The sequence below is a fragment of the Poromitra crassiceps genome, assembly GCF_964638095.1.
Source record: "Poromitra crassiceps genome assembly, chromosome: 16".
Lineage (NCBI taxonomy): Eukaryota > Metazoa > Chordata > Actinopteri > Beryciformes > Melamphaidae > Poromitra > Poromitra crassiceps.
The window spans coordinates 38,070,973-38,093,424 of NC_139645.1; the positions used below are offsets into that span (position 1 = coordinate 38,070,973).

At 44.4% G+C, this 22,452-nt stretch overlaps 1 protein-coding gene across 1 annotated transcript in view; it reads left to right on the forward strand.

Moving 5' to 3' along the window:
• The window catches only part of unc13c (unc-13 homolog C (C. elegans)), a gene marked incomplete at both ends in the record, with an annotated part of 213,091 nt that overhangs the window by 176,113 nt on the left and 14,526 nt on the right, over positions 1-22,452 (forward strand). The window contains 4 exons of the mRNA XM_083652576.1: positions 100-237; positions 5,209-5,332; positions 6,133-6,189; positions 9,366-9,446. Of these exons, the coding sequence (XP_083508702.1) occupies positions 100-237; positions 5,209-5,332; positions 6,133-6,189; positions 9,366-9,446 (400 nt within the window). The remainder of the gene's footprint in view (positions 1-99; positions 238-5,208; positions 5,333-6,132; positions 6,190-9,365; positions 9,447-22,452) is intronic.

Consider the following 22,452-nt stretch of genomic DNA (forward strand, 5'->3'; position numbering starts at 1 on the left):
CAATTTCACCAGCAGGAGGCGGAGCCACAACTAGCACCAAAGACATGTGGCTCCATTACCTAAAGGGTTAAATAAGGCTCCTTTTACTCCACCACCCAGTTTCAAACCTGTGATTGAAGACTGTGTGAAGCAGATGAACCAGGAGTTGGTCCAGATGAAAGGCCCAGCAAAAGGGAGCAACGCTGCCATGGATGCAGAGAGCGTCCTCCGGCCTCTCATGGACCTCCTTGATAAAAAGTAGGTATCTGGGATGATCTACAAATATGAGCTTGTGATTAAGCTATTATATATATATATATATATATATATATATATATATATATATATATATATATATATATATATATATATATACATAATATTATATATTACACTGGAGTCAAAAATATGGTCATGTCTATTATGCATTATAATGCATTCATAAGACATAATGCATTTATAAAGCTTTATAACACTTTTTTATAAATGTTTATAATCATGCACGCGTCGAGCAGGAGCCTTGACATTCACACCAGAAGCACTCCGCGCCGGTCACAACTTGCATTGACTTCATGCCTGGCTGCTCACGTACTGCTCACGGCTCGTGTGAAAAATAGACCAGAACTAGCAGTTCAAACCAGCAGTTGTTTCTACAGCCTATGCATGCATCCAGAAGTTTACTAGCCTCATATGTTCCCGTTCTCCGTTCCTCTGTGATCCACTCTAAATATAAGTTACCTGCTTGATGAAGAGCGCACGCCTGGCTCAAAGTGATGACAAGACGCAATATTTTAAACAGCTTTCGTTTTCAATAACGTAGTAAATGCACTGACAACGCATTCTTACGCATTGTACATCTTTGCATAACAAGTTTGTGTCACAAATAACGTTATTAGCCCTGCAACAACAATAACATAGCAATGTTACATTGATGTCCGCCAGCAGTAGACAGTGAGGCCTTAACGTGAGATTTAACGTTACATTTCTCTGTATTTGAACAGTTTTACTGTTTCTGTGCTTACCTGTGGTGGTAATGTTAGTTCATGAGCTTCATGTTGTTGTGCTGTCCTCATACAAGTCGTAACGTTACCGTTAGGTGCATGTGTAACGTTACCGTTAGGTGCATGTGTTAGGAGGTTTGAGGTTGTGTTTTTTGCAGTGGAAAGAGTCTTAGTACCTGGACACAGGTTACATTTGGCATTGATGTTCTTGTCACCTTTCTCCATGACAAAATCAAAGTATTGGGAAAATATCCAGCCACTGAATGCAAACATTTCCTCCACTGGCTCAGGCTCTGCTCCGAAGCTAAAGCTAACGCGGTGACGTCACACATTGTTGTTGTAACGCTAAATGCCATGCTGCTCGGAGCTTGTTTGGTCACGTGAGCGCCGAGTGCATGTCGTTTTGCGGCACGTCGCGATCACGGAATGGAATCAACTAAAGTAAGGATGTAACGAGTTGTTTTATCTTGGGGTAACGGTAATATTATTACTGCAATTGTATTAGTAATTCGTTACACTACTCGTTTACTGGGAAAAGTAATATTGTTAGAGTAATAGTAATGTGTTACTGCCCAACACTGGAATGCTAGCCTACATTCAGTAGAAGTTTTCTTGGGTCTCTTGGGTCTGAGAAAGACTTATTTCTGCAGGATATGAATATCTTTATCAATCCAGGATTCAAGCTGGATTGATAAGGATTGTATTTGCTTCTATGGCATTCTTGAAAGAGCTGTAGAGTTGGTCTGGTTCAACTAAGCTGTGTGAATCACGCTCAGTCACTTGTCAAAGCAACATTTAGGCCAACGTGGTATTAGAGAGAATCCTCTTAATGATATGGAAATGCTAAATCCTTCCTCCTATCTCCCACCCAGACCAGACCATGCTTTTACTGTACAACAAGCTGCTGCGTTTATTCACTGCATCGTGTGTGGCTTTTGTTTGTTTTGTGTTGTTGTTGTTGTTGTTGTTGTTTTTCCAACCTGCGGTGTGTGTTGTTTGGCTCGGAGCCTCCAGCAGTCCCTGTTGCCTTGACTCTGTGTGCTACATGTGAAGTCATGACCTGACTGTTGTCTTGACTCTGTGTGCTACATGTGAAGTCATGACCTGACTGTTGTCTTGACTCTGTGTGCTACATGTGAAGTCATGACCTGACTGTTGTCTTGACTCTGTGTGCTACATGTGAAGTCATGACCTGACTGTTGTCTTGACTCTGTGTGCTACATGTGAAGTCATGACCTGACTGTTGCCTTGACTCTGTGTGCTACATGTGAAGTCATGACCTGACTGTTGTCTTGACTCTGTGTGCTACATGTGAAGTCATGACCTGACTGTTGTCTTGACTCTGTGTGCTACATGTGAAGTCATGACCTGACTGTTGTCTTGACTCTGTGTGCTACATGTGAAGTCATGACCTGACTGTTGCCTTGACTCTGTGTGCTACATGTGAAGTCATGACCTGACTGTTGTCTTGACTCTGTGTGCTACATGTGAAGTCATGACCTGACTGTTGTCTTGACTCTGTGTGCTACATGTGAAGTCATGACCTGATTGTTGCCTTGACTCTGTGTGTTACATGTGAAGTCATGACCTGACTGTTTCCTTGACTCTGTGTGCTACATGTGAAGTCATGACCTGACTGTTGTCTTGACTCTGTGTGCTACATGTGAAGTCATGACCTGACTGTTGCATTGACTCTGTGTGTTACATGTGAAGTCATGACCTGACTGTTGTCTTGACTCTGTGTGCTACATGTGAAGTCATGACCTGACTGTTGTCTTGACTCTGTGTGCTACATGTGAAGTCATGACCTGACTGTTGTCTTGACTCTGTGTGCTACATGTGAAGTCATGACCTGACTGTTGTCTTGACTCTGTGTGCTACATGTGAAGTCATGACCTGACTGTTGCCTTGACTCTGTGTGCTACATGTGAAGTCATGACCTGACTGTTGCCTTGACTCTGTGTGCTACATGTGAAGTCATGACCTGACTGTTGTCTTGACACTGTGTGCTACATGTGAAGTCATGACCTGACTGTTGTCTTGACTCTGTGTGCTACATATGAAGTCATGACCTGACTGTTGTCTTGACTCTGTGTGCTACATGTGAAGTCATGACCTGACTGTTGTCTTGACTCTGTGTGCTACATGTGAAGTCATGACCTGACTGTTGTCTTGTGCTACATGTGAAGTCATGACCTGACTGTTGCCTTGACTCTGTGTGCTACATGTGAAGTCATGACCTGACTGTTGTCTTGACTCTGTGTGCTACATGTGAAGTCATGACCTGACTGTTGTCTTGACTCTGTGTGCTACATGTGAAGTCATGACCTGACTGTTGTCTTGACTCTGTGTGCTACATGTGAAGTCATGACCTGACTGTTGCCTTGACTCTGTGTGCTACATGTGAAGTCATGACCTGACTGTTGTCTTGACTCTGTGTGCTACATGTGAAGTCATGACCTGACTGTTGTCTTGACTCTGTGTGCTACATGTGAAGTCATGACCTGACTGTTGTCTTGACTCTGTGTGCTACATGTGAAGTCATGACCTGACTGTTGTCTTGACTCTGTGTGCTACATGTGAAGTCATGACCTGACTGTTGCCTTGACTCTGTGTGTTACATGTGAAGTCATGACCTGACTGTTGCCTTGACTCTGTGTGCTACATGTGAAGTCAGGACCTGACTGTTGTCTTGACTCTGTGTGTTACATGTGAAGTCATGACCTAACTGTTGTCTTGACTCTGTGTGCTACATGTGAAGTCATGACCTGACTGTTGTCTTGACTCTGTGTGCTACATGTGAAGTCATGACCTGACTGTTGTCTTGACTCTGTGTGCTACATGTGAAGTCATGACCTGACTGTTGCCTTGACTCTGTGTGTTACATGTGAAGTCATGACCTGACTGTTGTCTTGACTCTGTGTGCTACATGTGAAGTCATGACCTGACTGTTGTCTTGACTCTGTGTGCTACATGTGAAGTCATGACCTGACTGTTGTCTTGACTCTGTGTGCTACATGTGAAGTCATGACCTGACTGTTGTCTTGTGCTACATGTGAAGTCATGACCTGACTGTTGCCTTGACTCTGTGTGCTACATGTGAAGTCATGACCTGACTGTTGTCTTGACTCTGTGTGCTACATGTGAAGTCATGACCTGACTGTTGTCTTGACTCTGTGTGCTACATGTGAAGTCATGACCTGACTGTTGTCTTGTGCTACATGTGAAGTCATGACCTGACTGTTGCCTTGACTCTGTGTGCTACATGTGAAGTCATGACCTGACTGTTGCCTTGACTCTGTGTGCTACATGTGAAGTCATGACCTGACTGTTGTCTTGACTCTGTGTGCTACATGTGAAGTCATGACCTGACTGTTGTCTTGACTCTGTGTGCTACATGTGAAGTCATGACCTGACTGTTGTCTTGACTCTGTGTGCTACATGTGAAGTCATGACCTGACTGTTGTCTTGACTCTGTGTGCTACATGTGAAGTCATGACCTGACTGTTGTCTTGACTCTGTGTGCTACATGTGAAGTCATGACCTGACTGTTGCCTTGACTCTGTGTGTTACATGTGAAGTCATGACCTGACTGTTGTCTTGACTCTGTGTGCTACATGTGAAGTCATGACCTGACTGTTGCCTTGACTCTGTGTGCTACATGTGAAGTCATGACCTGACTGTTGTCTTGACTCTGTGTGCTACATGTGAAGTCATGACCTGACTGTTGTCTTGACTCTGTGTGCTACATGTGAAGTCATGACCTGACTGTTGTCTTGACTCTGTGTGCTACATGTGAAGTCATGACCTGACTGTTGTCTTGACTCTGTGTGCTACATGTGAAGTCATGACCTGACTGTTGTCTTGACTCTGTGTGCTACATGTGAAGTCATGACCTGACTGTTGTCTTGACTCTGTGTGCTACATGTGAAGTCATGACCTGACTGTTGCCTTGACTCTGTGTGTTACATGTGAAGTCATGACCTGACTGTTGTCTTGACTCTGTGTGCTACATGTGAAGTCATGACCTGACTGTTGCCTTGACTCTGTGTGCTACATGTGAAGTCATGACCTGACTGTTGTCTTGACTCTGTGTGCTACATGTGAAGTCATGACCTGACTGTTGTCTTGTGCTACATGTGAAGTCATGACTTGACTGTTGTCTTGACTCTGTGTGCTACATGTGAAGTCATGACCTGACACTTGGCCTCCTTTTGCTGCTTTGCAGTTTGATGTTATTTGCCAAGATTTGCGAGAAGACTGTGCTGAAACGGGTCCTCAAAGAGCTGTGGAAAATTGTGCTGAACACCATCGAGAGAACAATTGTTCTGCCTCCACTCAGTGACCAGAGTGTGAGTTTGATCACTTTTCGGTGTCTTTCCCCTACTATCTTCCTCTTATCTTGTGTGCCATCCAGCTCTGTCAGTCTTTCGCCATCTCTCCTCCATCTGTTCACTGTGTCTCTCTCCCCCTCCCTCTCTCTCTCTCCCCCTCCTTCTCTCTCCCCCTCCCTCTCTCTCTCCCTCTCTCTCTCTCCCTCTCTCTCTCTCATACACACAAATTACGTATAGTAGATTGAACATGACCTCCCCCAAGCTTTGCACACAATCAGTAATATTTTCATAATATTAATCCTTTTGGAAAAGTAGAAGTCACATTTTTCAGCTTATAGGTACATCTCATTTAGACTGTGGAAATGCCTCGCCAGAGGAATATAGGATAGCTTATTCAGCGCCATCTTTTAAATCACTTCATAAGCTGCACTAGGCAAGATTTTATAATGAAAATACAGCAGCCTTATCAGCCTACATCATCAACTGAGAAGAGAGTCCCATCTCCTCTAATTGAGAGCCTGTAGAGTCCCATCTCCTCGAATTGAGAGCCTGTAGAGTCCCATCTCCTCAAATTGAGAGCGTGTAGATTGACCCTATTTGCCCAAATTAAATACTGGTGTTGGGTATGCACACTGGCGGGATCTCACATCTGTAGGCAGATGTGATTAATATGTACAGTATTATACTTGATTTGACCATCTATGATTTTATCATAATTTAAATTATTTTGGAATAAACCTCAATTTGTTGAAACACTGAATGTCTCCAGTGTCTAAAGCTATCGCTCTCTTGCCTCTGTCTCTCTGTGTCAACAGCAAGGCGCTCAGATGATCTTCAACGCCGCCAAGGACCTGGGACAGCTGTCCAAACTGAAGGTACTCTACACACGAGCTCATGGTGTGTGTTGCCCCGCATCCTTTCCAGTCTCATCACGGCACCCAAAGCTCATATCCCTCTTCCCATGATCCCAGAGGGATTGTTCATAGCTTAGCCGACTTGCTGTCAACTCAGCATCGGAACATGCAGTACTTTCTGCCTGCACTCAGCTGCACTGACACCTCCAGTTCTGCTGAACATGGATTATGTATTATATTGTATTGTGTATACAGGAAACATGGTGTAGATGCACACGGGGCCAAGCTGCTTCTTGCTGCAGTCAGGCTAACTCACGAGCACTGTTATCAGTTTCTCTTTAAGCCTGTCAGTATTGAAAAATTGATTAATTCTCAGCATTTTACAGTTTGTTGGTAGCCAGCTAAAAGTCAACATTGCTACCAGCCAGGCTGTGGCTCAGGAGGTAGAGCGGGTCGTCCACGAATCAGAAGGTTGGTGGTTCGATCCCCGGCTCCTCCAGTCCGCATGTCGAAGTGTCCTTGGGCAAGACACCGAACCCTGAATTGCTCCCGATGGGGTGTGCCAGCACCCTGCGTGGCAGCTGCCGCCCTCGGTGTGTGAATGGGTGAATGTACAGTAGGCACATTGTAAAGCGCTTTGGATAAAAGCGCTATATAAATGCAGTCCATTTACCAAATATAAAACAGATATTTAACTCACCGTCAATCTAAAGATCATTTGGTTGGGAATGTACCTACATTAAGCTACATGTGCTCCCATATAAATTTAATAGTATTTTCCTGTGATTCCAGCAGGATTTCTCACAGCATAGCCGACTCCCTATCTTCTGAGCACCATGCATCACGACATGCAATATGCTTACGAGACACAGCACCAAGATTGACTTTATCTCCAAGGATAGGTCAGGTCATGGATTATGTCAGTTGGAAACGTGGTCTTGCAAGCTGAGCTTTGACAAAGTAGAGTATAGTGTAGCTCAAAGCGACTGGGCCAGGCTGGTTTATAATTACTGTTTTGACCTGAGGATATTTATTCCCTCTCGCCGTGGGTAGTGAGGCGTTCAGTGTAAAGGTTTCACTAGGACGTTCCTAACAAGCCTCGTGTGGGAGGAACTCACAGAGCACTGAGTCATACAAGAGTCATGTGTGTGTGTGTGTGTGTGTGTGTGTGTGTGTGTGTGTGTGTGTGTGTGTGTGTGTGTGTGTGTGTGTGTGTGTGTGTGTCGGTCGGTGTGCATTAGAGCGCTGCATTATGGCCCAAGCCCGAGGGGGCCGGGCCGGACCCATCCAACCCCCCCCCCCCCCTGTTTTTTAATAGCTTCGGGACATAAATAGCCTATCATAATATCATAAGCATGGCAGGTCAATCAAATAAACTCATTTAAGAAGTTAACCATTTGATTATACAAATCATATAAATAAATATATAGTTTTAGGCTATACAATCGACACTGTCTGCCTGCCTGGCACACACACACACACACACACACACACACACACACACAGCCGCAGCCTCCTTTCCTGGATTATAACGCCACTGTTTCTAATCTGTTCTTGAGAAAATGGATTCTACTGTGTGTGTGTGTGTGTGTGTGTGTGTGTGTGTGTGTGTGTGTGTGTGTGTGTGTGTGTGTGTGTGTGTGTGTGTGTGCGTGTTTGTTGTGTGTCGGTTGGGGGAGTGGGGAGGCAACATCTGGATACTCTGCATTAGCACTGCTGCCTCTTTCCCACAAGCACACGAGTGACTCATCATCCTCTTATTAGTGCTGATTATAATCAATTAATCTTCTAATCACCTTATTGATTTGTTCTTTACATGTAGTCCATAAGATGAATACGCTATTGGTGTGTGTGTGTGTGTGTGTGTGTGTGTGTGTCTGTGTGTGTGTGTGTGTGTGTGTGTGTGTGTGTGTGTGTCTGTGTGTGTGTGTGTGTCTGTGTGTGTGCGTGTGCGTGTGCGTGTGTGTGTGCACGTGCGTGTGTGTGTGTGTGTGTGTGTGTGTCAAGTGAAAAGACACAACACACACACACACAAACTCCATGTATTAGTCATCCTAGTCATTTATGTAATGGAAGTTAATGTTTTTGATGTGATGTAGATACGAGCTTTACTAGCCACGAGCAGACAATACCAGTGTTTTTGATGTGATGTAGATACGAGCTTTACTAGCCACGAGCAGACAATACCAGTGTTTTTGATGTGATGTAGATACGAGCTTTACTAGCCACGAGCAGACAATACCAGTGTTTTTGATGTGATGTAAATACGAGCTTTACTAGCCACGAGCAGACAATACCAGTGTTTTTGATGTGATGTAGATACGAGCTTTACTAGCCACGAGCAGACAATACCAGTGTTTTTCATGTGATGTTATTATTGTCTCGAACAACACTAATACCGCATCCCATTTTTGACATTGTTTTCCATTACTGAGATATTCCATTATATCCTTCCATTATATCTGAAATTTAATTTTGCATGTTCCAAATGGCATTACAGTCTCTACTTGTCAGGGAATGGAAGAAGAAGTAAGCATAATGATGAGAATCATAAGGTCGAGTGGGTTCCTCGGGCAGAATACCTGTCACATTGTTATTAATGTGCCATGACCTTTGACCCTTGTAAGGGGATGGGTTCATACTAAATGTGCTGCTGTAACGACATATGCAGCCCTGACCCCCACACATTCCAACTGTTTGTACTACTCCTCTCTGCTGTTGAAGATAAGACAGAGGAGGATCTTATGGTTATTATCTGCTTCCCATCATTCGACCTAAGACTGAGAGAAAGATCACCAAATTTGACCACAAAGACCCACCCAGTATACTGACATGGGCAATAAAGATCTCTTCTCATATCCTTATTTTAACCAATGTGTCCAATTAAAAGCTATTGAGAAGAATTTGGGAGAAGAATGAAATTTCTGTCCAAGACCATGGCAATAGGAAACCTTCAGAAAGACAAATAATGCTAAAATTTGATTAACATAAATAGTCAATCTCTGCAACTCCAAATCGTTGCAACCAAAGCTGTACTGTAATCAATAAATGCTACGTTACAGAGCGCCAAGACTGATCATCGAAGCTCATTATCATTATCATGGATGAATATCTTAAAATGTAAAATGTTTAATTCTGAAATGTGTAAGATACTGTGTCCCATAATCGTGATTTGATTTGATCGGTTCTCTCTCCAGGAGCATGTCACTCGAGAGGAAGCGAGAAGCCTGACTCCACGACAGTGTGCAGCCATGGACCTGGTGCTGCCCACCATCAAGGTGAGCTTCCTGCTGGCTCACACTGTTGGCCATCAGGCTCCTGGATGGCTGAGCTGCTGAGCTTAAGAAGGAGAGCGGAGCTACGTTTAAATTGCATCGTAGAGCAGGAGCAAAGCCGGATTTGTTGGGACTTAAAGGGGCATGTTGTAGATTAAAGACACTAGGGACTCATGTGTGGTGGATTGGCAGGCTGGGGCACATGTCATGTGCCCCAGCACCCGGGATGTCACCCGGGATGTCATAGGTTGAAGTCTTCTTGTCCTCTGTCTTCCATTTTTCCTATCACTCGTTACTGTATATTGGGCAGAAATACCACGGATGCTAAGCTTACAAAGACCCGCAGCTCAGTGGACTAAGACAGCAGTAATGTGCATCCCTACATAAAGTGCACTTCAATCACAAAACATGTGCAAACTACTGGGAACTTGAATCTCTTCAGTTTGTTTTTCATTGGAGCAAGAACAATATTCCCCTCACACTTACCCCTGTTTAGCACCGACTCCAGAAGAGACTTTGTTTTGTAGTAGGAGCTGGTTAGACTTGTTAATCGAATGCCCTGTGATGATACTCGTTTCTCAAGATGTTTCTCAATGGGAAATGGTTGTAAGAGAGCGATGCACACAAACAAAAACTCTCTCAATGTGCTCTCAAGTAACACTATCAGAATTTTTAAAAGACATTTCTATTCTAGACCCGTCTGAGTTGATATAAATACTATGAAGGAATATGGAAAGTTGCCCAAAGCTGCCCACCAGGTGTGCCACTGCCTTATCAATTCACAGCACATTTTGACTGCTATGCTGCCTGTTTGTGGTGGAGGAGCACGAGGCAGTTTGAAGAGCAAGGCACAGTTCTACAGGGACCAGAGCAGAGTTATGGAGGTGCAGCTGCAGCCACAGTTCTACAGGGACCAGAGTTCCCTGGAGGTTCTGGAGGTGCAGCCGGGTGAACACTGCATCGTGAAAGGGAGGCGGAAACTAATTGATTCTGGTGTCTCCAAGGAGACCACACCACCTGCAGGTTTAGATCAATCATGCTGCTGAAATTCTCTTCATCAGTATTCCAATGAGAGCAGCCAATTAACACAGTTCAGTAATGCCTTTTGGAGAGCTCGGCCAATCAGAGCGAGAAAGGCCAGGCACAGGGTTACTTAAAGATTTTATGCCTCCGATATTAAAAGAGAGAGAGAGAGAATGGGAGAGAGACTCAGACAGAATCAAATATAATTGATTTGAAAATTGCAAATTAAATGTTACCCCAAGGGCGTATATTAACCAAACAAACAAGCACATACTTTATGTTAACGTGTTGACTGTTATATCTGAGAAATACACAAATAGTTCAACGCATATACTTTAGCACAAGCAATAGAGCTTAAGATCAAAGTATCTATGAAATACACTGCAATGTATGATTTCAGCTTGAATACTGAATATGTACTGAACTGAATGCCTATATAAACCTCTGAATGTTTGACAGTGAGTGATTAGCCCACTGAAAGTGCCTTTCACCCAAAAGGAAATTGAAAATTAACTATGAACCTATGAACTCTAATGGATAAGATTTTGGGTAAATGCACTGCTGGCCTGTAAAAGAACCCATATCTGACAAAAATAGCATTCCATATATTCAAATGATTTCCAATAATGCAGCTTTTGTTCCTTTCTTAGATGATCTCTGACCTGTGAGTGATTGTGTAAAGCAGGGTTGAGGGCCATACTGACTTACATCAAGTAAGCGAAGGGCCACACATTGGAGATTATACCTGCCAACACTCCTGATTTTCGCCGGAGTCTCCCTATTTTTAACCCTCTCTCCCGTTGTGATTGGTAATTTCTTGTTGATCTCCTGATATAATAGTGATACAAATCCAGTGATACTCCATCTCGTCCAACAAATCCAGCTTTGTCATTTCAGTTACATTTTTTCCACCTTCTCCAGGGAAAATTTGCTGGTGTGTGTGGTGGTCTGCAAAAACCCTTCACATGGTGAACATTTGGCATTTTAATTTTTTGATCTTTCCATAAATTAGAAACTCTCTCCTATAACTTTTTGAATGATTGAGATAGCTCACCACGTCTCTCAGATCAAAAGGTATGCGTACTGTCAGGTGAAAAGAAGAGGCTGGCGACTGCACATGTATCAGAGGAAGCATGTGCTATATTTACAACTCTCCCCAGATCGGCAGAGGGGTATGTGCTTGTCAATCACCACCCTGCTGCACATTCATACATTTACACATATTCTTGCAAGCCCACTACAACCACTTTTTTATTTTATTATTATTATTATTATTATCATTATTATTATTATTTATTTATTTTTCTTCTTATGGTGGCCACTTAGTTTGCACAGTTGGATTAATTTCGGGTTAAACGCTTTGCTCAGGTGAAGGTAGGGGAGAGCATCATATTTTCCCAGCAGGTGAAATGATTCATACTCCTGGCATGACTCACTAACCTCAAAAACTAAACTGACACAGCCTGGAGAGAGGGTCGGGTGCTGCGTGGTGAGAGGGTCGGGTGCTGCGTGGTGAGAGGGTCGGGTGCTGCGTGGTGAGAGGGTCGGGTGCTGTGTGGTGAGAGGGTCGGGTGCTGTGTGGTGAGAGGGTCGGGTGCTGTGTGGTGAGAGGGTCGGGTGCTGCGTGGTGAGAGGGTCGGGTGCTGCGTGGTGAGAGGGTCGGGTGCTGCGTGGTGAGAGGGTCGGGTGCTGCGTGGTGAGAGGGTCGGGTGCTGCGTGGTGAGAGGGTCGGGTGCTGTGTGGTGAGAGGGTCGGGTGCTGCGTGGTGAGAGGGTCGGGTGCTGCGTGGTGAGAGGGTCGGGTGCTGCGTGGTGAGAGGGTCGGGTGCTGCGTGGTGAGAGGGGCGGGTGCTGTGTGGTGAGAGGGTCGGGTGCTGCGTGGTGAGAGGGTCGGGTGCTGCGTGGTGAGAGGGTCGGGTGCTGCGTGGTGAGAGGGTCGGGTGCTGCGTGGTGAGAGGGTCGGGTGCTGCGTGGCGAGAGGGTCGGGTGCTGCGTGGTGAGAGAGGGTCGGGTGCTGCGTGGCGAGAGGGTCGGGTGCTGCGTGGTGAGAGAGGTTGGGTGCTGTGTGGTGAGAGGGTCGGGTGCTGTGTGGTGAGAGGGTCGGGTGCTGCGTGGTGAGAGAGGTTGGGTGCTGCGTGGTGAGAGGTCGGGTGCTGTGTGGTGAGAGGGTCGGGTGCTGCGTGGTGAGAGGGTCGGGTGCTGCGTGGTGAGAGGTCAGGTGCTGCGTGGTGAGAGGGTCGGGTGCTGCGTGGTGAGAGGTCAGGTGCTGCGTGGTGAGAGGTCAGGTGCTGCGTGGTGAGAGGGTCGGGTGCTGCGTGGTGAGAGGGTCGGGTGCTGCGTGGTGAGAGGTCAGGTGCTGCGTAGAGAGAGGGTCGGGTGCTGCGTGGTGAGAGGGTCGGGTGCTGCGTGGTGAGAGGGTCGGGTGCTGCGTGGTGAGAGGGTCGGGTGCTGTGTGGTGAGAGGTCGGGTGCTGTGTAGTGAGAGGTCGGGTGCTGCGTGGGTGCTGCTGCCTTTCAACACCCCCTTCCTTAATAAGAACTGTGTCCTTGGCCATTCTCCTACACCACCTTCTCCTACACCACCTTCTCCTACACCACCTTCCCCATGCAGGAGTGGTGACAGCACTTGACAAGAAGAGAGCAAAGCCTTGTCTGTCCTAATCAATCAGGCTTATCAGCACTAAAGTGCATGGCTTTCTGCTTCAGATGCATGTCCACTCTGTCCCCCTCTTCAGACACACATGTCCACTCTGTCTCACTCTGGCTGCCCCCTCTTCAGACACACATGTCCACTCTGTCTCACTCTGGCTGCCCCCCTATTCAGACACACATGTCCACTCTGTCCTGCTCTGGCTGCCCCCCTCTTCAAACACACATGTCCACTCTGCCTCACTCTGGCTGTCCCCCTCTTCAAACACACATGTCCACTCTGTCCTGCTCTGGCTGCCCCCCTCTTCAGACACACATGTCCACTCTGTCTCACTCTGGCTGCCCCCCTCTTCAAACACACATGTCCACTCTGTCCCCCTCTTCAGACACACATGTCCACTCTGTCCCCCTCTTCAGGCACACATGTCCACTCTGTCTCACTCTGGCTGCCCCCCTCTTCAAACACACATGTCCACTCTGTCTCACTCTGGCTGCCCCCCTCTTCAGACACACATGTCCACTCTGTCTCACTCTGGCTGCCCCCCTCTTCAGACACACATGTCCACTCTGTCTGACTCTGGCTGCCCCCCTCTTCAGACACACATGTCCACTCTGTCTGACTCTGGCTGCCCCCCTCTTCAGACACACATGTCCACTCTGTCTCACTCTGGCTGCCCCCCTCTTCAGACACACATGTCCACTCTGTCCCCCTCTTCAGACACTCATGTCCACTCTGTCTCACTCTGGCTGTCCCCCTCTTCAAACACACATGTCCACTCTGTCTCACTCTGGCTGTCCCCCTCTTCAAACACTCATGTCCACTCTGTCTCACTCTGGCTGTCCCCCTCTTCAGACACACATGTCCACTCTGTCTCACTCTGGATGTCCCCCCTCTTCAAACACACATGTCCACTCTGTCTCACTCTGGATGTCCCCCTCTTCAAACACTCATGTCCACTCTGTCTCACTCTGGCTGTCCCCCTCTTCAAACACACATGTCCACTCTGTCTCACTCTGGCTGCCCCCCTCTTCAAACACACATGTCCACTCTGTCTCACTCTGGCTGTCCCCCTCTTCAAACACACATGTCCACTCTGTCTCACTCTGGCTGCCCCCCCTCTTCAAACACACATGTCCACTCTGTCTCACTCTGGCTGCCCCCCTCTTCAAACACACATGTCCACTCTGTCTCACTCTGGCTGTCCCCCTCTTCAAACACACATGTCCACTCTGTCTCACTCTGGCTGTCCCCCTCTTCAAACACACATGTCCACTCTGTCTCACTCTGGCTGTCCCCCTCTTCAAACACTCATGTCCACTCTGTCTCACTCTGGCTGCCCCCCCTCTTCAAACACACATGTCCACTCTGTCTCACTCTGGATGTCCCCCTCTTCAAACACTCATGTCCACTCTGTCTCACTCTGGCTGTCCCCCTCTTCAAACACACATGTCCACTCTGTCTCACTCTGGCTGCCCCCCTCTTCAAACACACATGTCCACTCTGTCTCACTCTGGCTGTCCCCCTCTTCAAACACTCATGTCCACTCTGTCTCACTCTGGCTGCCCCCCTCTTCAGACACACATGTCCACTCTGTCTCACTCTGGCTGCCCCCCCTCTTCAAACACACATGTCCACTCTGTCTCACTCTGGCCCCTCTTCAAACACATGATTGTCCATATTCTAATCCCTGCAGAGAGCCATAATAACTTAAATCAAGTCAGTGAAGAGCCACACACTGGACAGTTGAATTCAAACATGAAACACCTACTACTGAATTATGTTAAAATACATGCATTTGGTAGACATGACAGATTGCTTTACAATAGGCTAATTGCCAGCCCAGAAGGCCTGGGTCTTTGTAAAAAAGAAAAATAGTTGACACAGCTGTATGTGTCAATCTGTTGTACTCTTGAGATTACAATGAAAGAATTTACTTGTATAAAACAATCCACTTAAATGCAGTATCAAGTTTTTTTTTTTTTTTATGACCAAAATTTATTTTATTTTCATATATTTCAATAACATGACGTCACAGACATTACAAAAACAATACATAAAGTAAAACAAGCATTTACTGATGCACAGTAATAAAAGTAGAGAACATTAGAAATTAAAAAACAAAACAAATAAAAATAAAAACAAAACAAAAAATTGAAATAAAAAGATTGTGTACAGTGTACAAGGCTCAGCTATGTTAGAAGTATTCAGGTAGTTATTGTTCACAGGTTTAAATGTCAGCAACATATTACAGTTTACAGGGGATCAAAACTTACATCACTATTGTATGGTGGTTACAACTCTTAGACCTCATACATGTATGGGGCATCTTTTAGAGAGGGCATGAAACATACAAGCATAAGACAAGTTTAAACAAATGATCTAGAGCCATTCGATCAGATGCTCCGTGTCCTCTCCAATCAGTAATTATAGTTCTGTGATAAAGTTAATGTAGTTTCCCCATATTGCATAATACAAGTCTAGCCTATTTACCATCCTATATGACAGCTCTTCATATGCTGCAACAGCACTTAGTTGAGTAAACCATAGACTAGCTGGGGGGAGGTCCACCGTTTTCCATTCTCTAACAAGGGTTTTTCGGCCCAGCATGATGGCTGTGAGGACCCACCTTATCTGTGGCTCTGGCATCCCCTTTAAGGGGGCAGAGTCTCCCAATATATATAAGCTAGGTGAAAATGGCATGTCGGAGCCTGTTACCAGTTTGATGTTCTCATGGATTGCCGTCCACCAGCTCTGAGCCTTAGGACAGGACCACAGCATATGAACAAGCGTGCCCGGGGCCTCCTCACATCTCCAACAAGTTGGGTCCTCCCTTAACCCCACCCTATGCAGTTTTGCAGGGGTCCAGTAGACTCTATTTAGAATCTTGAATTGTATTAGTCTTGTCTTAATCTCACGGGAAGATTTTTTCAAGTTTTGCAGAATAGCATTCCATTCTGTATCTGTAAAAGTCTTATTAAGATCTACCTCCCATGTCTTTTTAAGACCGCTTGTCTGTTCCCCTGGGCTGTCCATCAGAGCAGAGTAGTATTTTGATGCTTCTTTGCCCTTTCCAGAGACTGTGAGAATTTCGTCAAGGGTATCGGGTCCAGATAAAATCTTTTGAGGGTTTGGAACCACCTGTTTGAGTAAATGATTAATTTGGAGGTACCTCCAAAATTGGTTCTGAGGTATATCATATTGCTCCCTCAGTCTAGTAAAAGATTTAATCACAGATCCTTCATACATGTCCTTTAAGGCCACAACACCTTTTTCAGCCCATATCTTCCAATAAAATGATTTTTTATCAATACGAAGCTTTGGGTTGAGCCATAGCCAAGTTGAAGGGAACAAGTAGGGGTCTGACTTATATAATGCACACACTTTTTTCCAAATGTCCTGCAAATGTAAAATAATAGGGTGAGTTTTAGCTCTCTGAGGTAAATGGGCAAAAATTAAATTTAAGGGGGGCAAAGTGTCCAGTAGGGAGCTCTCCATCGTCACCCAGGGTGGCGCCCTTTCTGGCGGAAGCGCCCAGTGGGTCAAATGTCTAAGGCTAAAGGCATAGTAATAGAATAATAAATTTGGAAAACCTATGCCACCTCTATCAACTGGCCTCTGTAGCTTCTTCATGTTAAGTCTGGGGCGGCGGTTTCCCCATAAGAATTTTTTACATAGCTCATCAAATTGTTTGAAATATCTCAGTGGAATATCTAGTGGGAGGGCCTGAAGCAGGTATTGGAATTTAGGAACACTAATCATTTTGATAACATTCGCCTCCCCCCACAAAGAGAGATAAAGAGGCGTCCATCTGTCGATATCTGCTTTGAGTCTTATAAAACAAGGTTCAAAATTTACCTGAATCAGAGAACTGAGGTCAGGGGGGAAAATGATACCTAAATAAGTGATGCCTTTATTGGGCCATTGAAAATTCCCTGGGTAGAAAGAATTTCTGGGGCAGTAGGACGTAAGAGGAAGGGCCTCTGATTTCGACCAATTTACTTTATATCCCGATACCCTGGAGAAAGACTCTACTTGATTCAACAGCGCAGGTATAGAGCGCTCAGGTTGTGTCACAAACAGCAGAATATCATCAGCATATAGCATCAATTTATGTGACACCTGACCGATCTGTACACCCGGGAATAACGGATTTTCACGAATAGCTTGTGCTAGGGGTTCTAGTGTTAGCGCAAAGAGAAGGCTGGAAAACGGACATCCCTGTCTGGTCCCTCTATATAGGTCAAATTGAGCTGAAATCTTGCCGTTTGTCAACACGGCTGCCCGTGGGTTAGAATACATCAACTTGACCCAGGATATAAATCCCTTCCCAAAGCCAAAAGCTTCCAAAGTACTAAATACAAAGGGCCACTCCACCCTATCGAACGCCTTCTCGGCATCTAATGAGATAGCTGCGGTTGGGGAATTTTCATTTTGAGTCGCCCACATAATATTAATGAAACGTCTTATATTGTCTGAAAAACTCCGTGAGCGAATGAACCCCACTTGGTCGGGGTGTATAAGATGAGTAATAATTTTATCTAGTCTATTAGCTAAGATTTTTGCTAGAATTTTTCGGTCCTGCCCAATTAATGATATTGGTCTATAGTTTTTGCAATCTGTAGCCTCTTTTCCATTCTTTAGAATCAATGTGATCAGAGCCTCATTAAGTGTTGGGGGCAAAGAGCCTGTTTTAAAAGCTTCATCGTACATGTCTAATAGAAGTGGTGAGAGCTCCTTCACATATGTTCTAAAGAATTCAGCTGTAAAGCCATCCAAACCTGGGGCTTTTCCGTTTGGTAGATTTTGAATAACTTCAATGATTTCCTCCACTGTAATAGGGCTGTCTAAGGATTTTTGTTGTTCCTCTGAGATGGAGGGAAGATTCAGATTTGCCAAAAAGGAATTAATTTCCTCAGTTCCTACCTCAAGTTCAGATGAATACAAGTCCATATAAAATGATTTAAACGTGTTGTTTATAGCCACAGTGTCAGAGTGCAGTTGGCCATTGAAGTCTCTAATAGCTGGGATGACACATGCCAGCTCCTTGATTTTAACATATCTGGCCAGCATTTTGCCCGCCTTATCCCCTTCCTCAAATTGTTTTTGCCGGGCTCTGAAAAGTGCAAATTCCACCTTCTTAGATTCGATTAAATTGTATTCATATTTCAATTTAGATAGCAGCCTTAAGTTGGAGACAGACATATTTGACTTAAAGTTGGCCTGTGCTTCCTCAATATTCCCCTCTAGAGTCATTTGGGTGTTTCTAATAGCTCTTTTTTTCATGGCTGCATGTTGTATAATATGACCCCTAAGGACTGCCTTAACCTCTTCCCCCCTAGCGGGCCCGCCGGCGGGCTGAGCCCTTGTCATCTCTCACAAATGACGCTCTACAGCAGCCTAGGAAGGACTCAGTGAGACATACAGCACACCAAAATGTCGGGAAGAAACGTGGCTACAAGACTCTGACAAGCATTTGTATTCAAACGAAAAATAATTCCAACCCCAAGCAACAATATCACCATGTAGTAAAAACAAGAAAACCGTGCATGCCTGCGTTTACGTGGTGATTTGTTTTTGCGAGTGAATCTTTTCTCTCCAAACGAGGCGGCTTTCAAAAGCTAACACTCTGCTCTTTCTAAAGAGGTATAGCTCGTCTCTGAGAGATGAAAACTCACTCAGTAGGCTGTCAAAGAACAGCAAAAAACTGTTTCACGTTTTACAGATAAAACTACAAGTTTTGATTTGATTTGAAGTTATGTCTTCCTTTGCTGTTTTCAAATCAAAAGTTGTGTTTGACTTCATAAAAACGCTACTAATTGCTACTCCTAATGCCTCTTCATCATCTTAAAGCATTGTTTTTTACAGTCATCGTGTTTACAAAGCCATATGGAGGATTTTACATGGAGTGGTCATCTTCACAGAATAGACGAGCTTTGGGTTCAGTCGACAGCATTTCCTGAAAAAACTGCCTGACGTAAATTATTTCAGTCCACGTCGATTCTATTGGCTCTGACGCTTCCAAAGAGGTGTCAATCATCGAAATCGGCCAATGGGGTCCCGAGATAGCCCTCTGCGTATCGCCCCAGGCTTTGCAGGCAAATTGAAGAAGCCCTTTTGATGCATTTCACAGAGTAAAAATACAGATATAAGGCTTGAGGGTTATCCAAACCATAACGCATATTAACTGAGTACCTATAGTGATATGTAAATAGGAGAAAAAAAAGGTATTTCAGTGTTCTACCATAGAAAAGTCAAATGGCACTCATGATGCCCAAAATATGCCCAGATCAGGTCCGCCTGGGCCTACATGTAGTAAATCATCTGTCAAATTGCTCTGGTTCACTTTCTAAGGATTTGCTTTGATACAAGCACTCATAAGACATTAGTCTACTGCTCCATAGAATAATTTGGCTACCAACCCATGATTTTCAGGTGCTTTTCATCCAAAATAGTGTTGTTTTTTTTGGGCGGAGCTTGAATTTTAATTTTTTTGCCATGTTCTAACTGATTTTACTCTGATACAGTACATTTGTAATTGATTCTGACACTTCTACAGCAATCTCACAGGTGTTGGCTAGCTTTTGAAAAAAATAATTTTCAGAAAATACCCTGTAGTTGTGGAGATATACTCAATTCAGTTCAGGCATGTCATTTTCGGCAGGTGAGCTGAAAAATAGGCTTAGGGGTTAACAGGTTAAGAGTCTCCCACAGTATTGCTGCTGATGGAGAACTTGGTAAGTTGTCCTCTATAAAATGATTAATCTTAATCCTGAGTGACTCCTTAAAGCTGGCCTCTAGTAGCAAACTAGAATTCAGTCTCCACCTCGGAGTTATTTGTGTTTTGGTTAAGGGGGTAACGGTTAGGGCAATATGGGCATGGTCAGATAGAAGAATGCTTCCTATAGTACATGAAACAGTAGATGAAATAATAGTGTGTGATACAAAAAAATAATCAATTCTGGAAAATGTATTGTGTGGGTGTGAATAAAATGTATAGTTATTCATAGTTGGGTTAAACAGCCTCCAAATGTCAATGAGTCCTAGTCCCTCACACAGCTCTTTCAAAACATTGACCGAATTAGGGTTTCGTAGATGTGGGGGTTTACGGTCTAATATAGGGTCCATTACTAGATTGAAATCCCCCCCCATGATAATAGGAAAAGTGCCCAGTTCATGCAATTTATTCTCTACGCTGGGAAAGAAGTCCGGGTCATTAACACAGGGTCCATACACACAAGCAAGAATCATTGTTTGGCCTTGAATTTCAGCTAAAACTGAAATAAACCTCCCAAGAGGATCAGCTGATTCTTTTATGTATCTAAACGGCAGGTGTTTGTTCACTAAAATTGCCACTCCCCTACTGTTACTTGCTCCACCCGAAGCATATGCCCTACCCACCCACCCAGTGCACAGCCTTCTATAGTCTTGGTCTTTCATGTGCGTCTCCTGCAAGAAAGCGACATCACACTTCTTAGATTTGAGGAAAGTCAAACATTTTCTTCTTTTAGCTGGGTTATTTAATCCCTTAGTGTTGAGAGTGATGAGATTTATCCCCCTACTGCTACCTGAATGTGTGATGTCTGGTGACATAACATTTTTTTATAATGTAATAAGGTGAACAACTAACCCTGATATAAAATAAACAGCTATAGCGTACACATGAACACACATAAAATAACAAAAATTTGTACCCACACCGGATACTTTCAAAAAAGAAGAAAAAAACTAAAACATTTTGGTCCGTGAACACAATAGTGAAGAGATTGCCTATCATTAAGGCCTCAATTACTCTGCACACAAAAAAAAAAATATATAGACAGAGATAAACCGATCTCAACCGAAACAGCTCAATGACTAGCTGTCTAGTTTATCTGCACCGTGAACATTCTCTAAATCGAATGAGTACGTATTTCCCTGCGTCGTCTGCAAGATGTAATATAGCTAAACATACTTCAACCCCTTAAGGAATAAAGCTACACCTGAAAGTGATTAGCTAAATACCAGTTAGTTCTAAAGATTCTTATAAGACAAAATTCAACTTAATACAATACACCCCATGTCATCTCAAATTACCATGAATCATACTAAAATTGCCTTTAAGTTTCAGAGTTTGTGATATTATATTAACTTAGAATCTGCATAATAAACTCGCCTCACATTCACATTCTCAAAACCGCAGATTTAGCTATCCAAAAAATAAATAAAAAAGTAAATAAAGATAAAAATAAATGAGTAAATAAAAAGTGGGGATGGGTTAGGGGGGAGGTAGGGGTGAGGGGTGATTAAACAAAATAATGCCTCATACTTGAATGAGAGGAGCATAAAAAAAAATAACAAAAATAAAATAAGTGCTAAATAAAGGCCTGGGGAGACCTAGAAATAGTGTTCAAAACATCCAGGAAAAAACAAAAACGACAGAACACCTCGTGTTAGAGGTACAAGTATGTTTATCGCCTGTCTTCCATACAGTCTAGGTATCGCGCTGTCCAAGAATAGCTGATCACTCATTCAGTTCCTCTTTGGTTGAGAAGTTATCCTGTGAGGGTGCATATAGCCCACTAGAGGGCAGTGACGCCCTACTATTATGTGTGACATTAACGCATTAACTCAACCAAAATGCATTTTTTATTCTTGGTCAATGCTAGCGTCACTGACCTGTATGGATGGTCCTGTTCATTCTATAGATCTTTAATATGAGCCATCGCCTTCGTGTGGTCTTCAAAACGCATACGACCTCCAATTTTGCTGTGAAAGACCAGAGTAGCAGGAAAGTTCAGGGAAAACTTAATTCTCTTTTCGTGTAGCATTTTCTTGCACTGAATAAAATGCCGCCGCTTCTCCTCCACCATCCTTGAGTAATCCGGAAAAATCATAACATGGTGATCTCGCCACGTTACCTTCCCCTTGTCTCGTGCCGTGTTTCGGATCTTTTCTTTGTCGCTGTGCCTCAGGAAACATACGATGAAGGGACGTGGGGGCTTCCCATCGGGTCTCGGTTGTGCAGCGGATCGGTGTGCTCGTTCTATCTCCAGCCCAACGGTGAACTCCAAACCAAGGATTTCTGGAAGTGTTTTCGCCAAGAATCCAGCAGCATCATGCGCCTCGCAGGTCTCGGGGAAACCAGTAATGCGTAGATTGTTGCGTCGGCCTCGGTTCTCTAAATCATCCAGCTTTTGCCGAAGCATTTCAACTTCGCTCTGTCTTGCAGGCGGGTCAGCTTTCCAGGCTTTATCCGTGTCCTCTAGAAAGTCCAACCGGCTCTCAACATTGTTTAGGCGTTCCGCTAGATCGCTTATTTTCTCCTCAGTGGAAGCTGTTGTTGCTCGTATTTCGTCTAG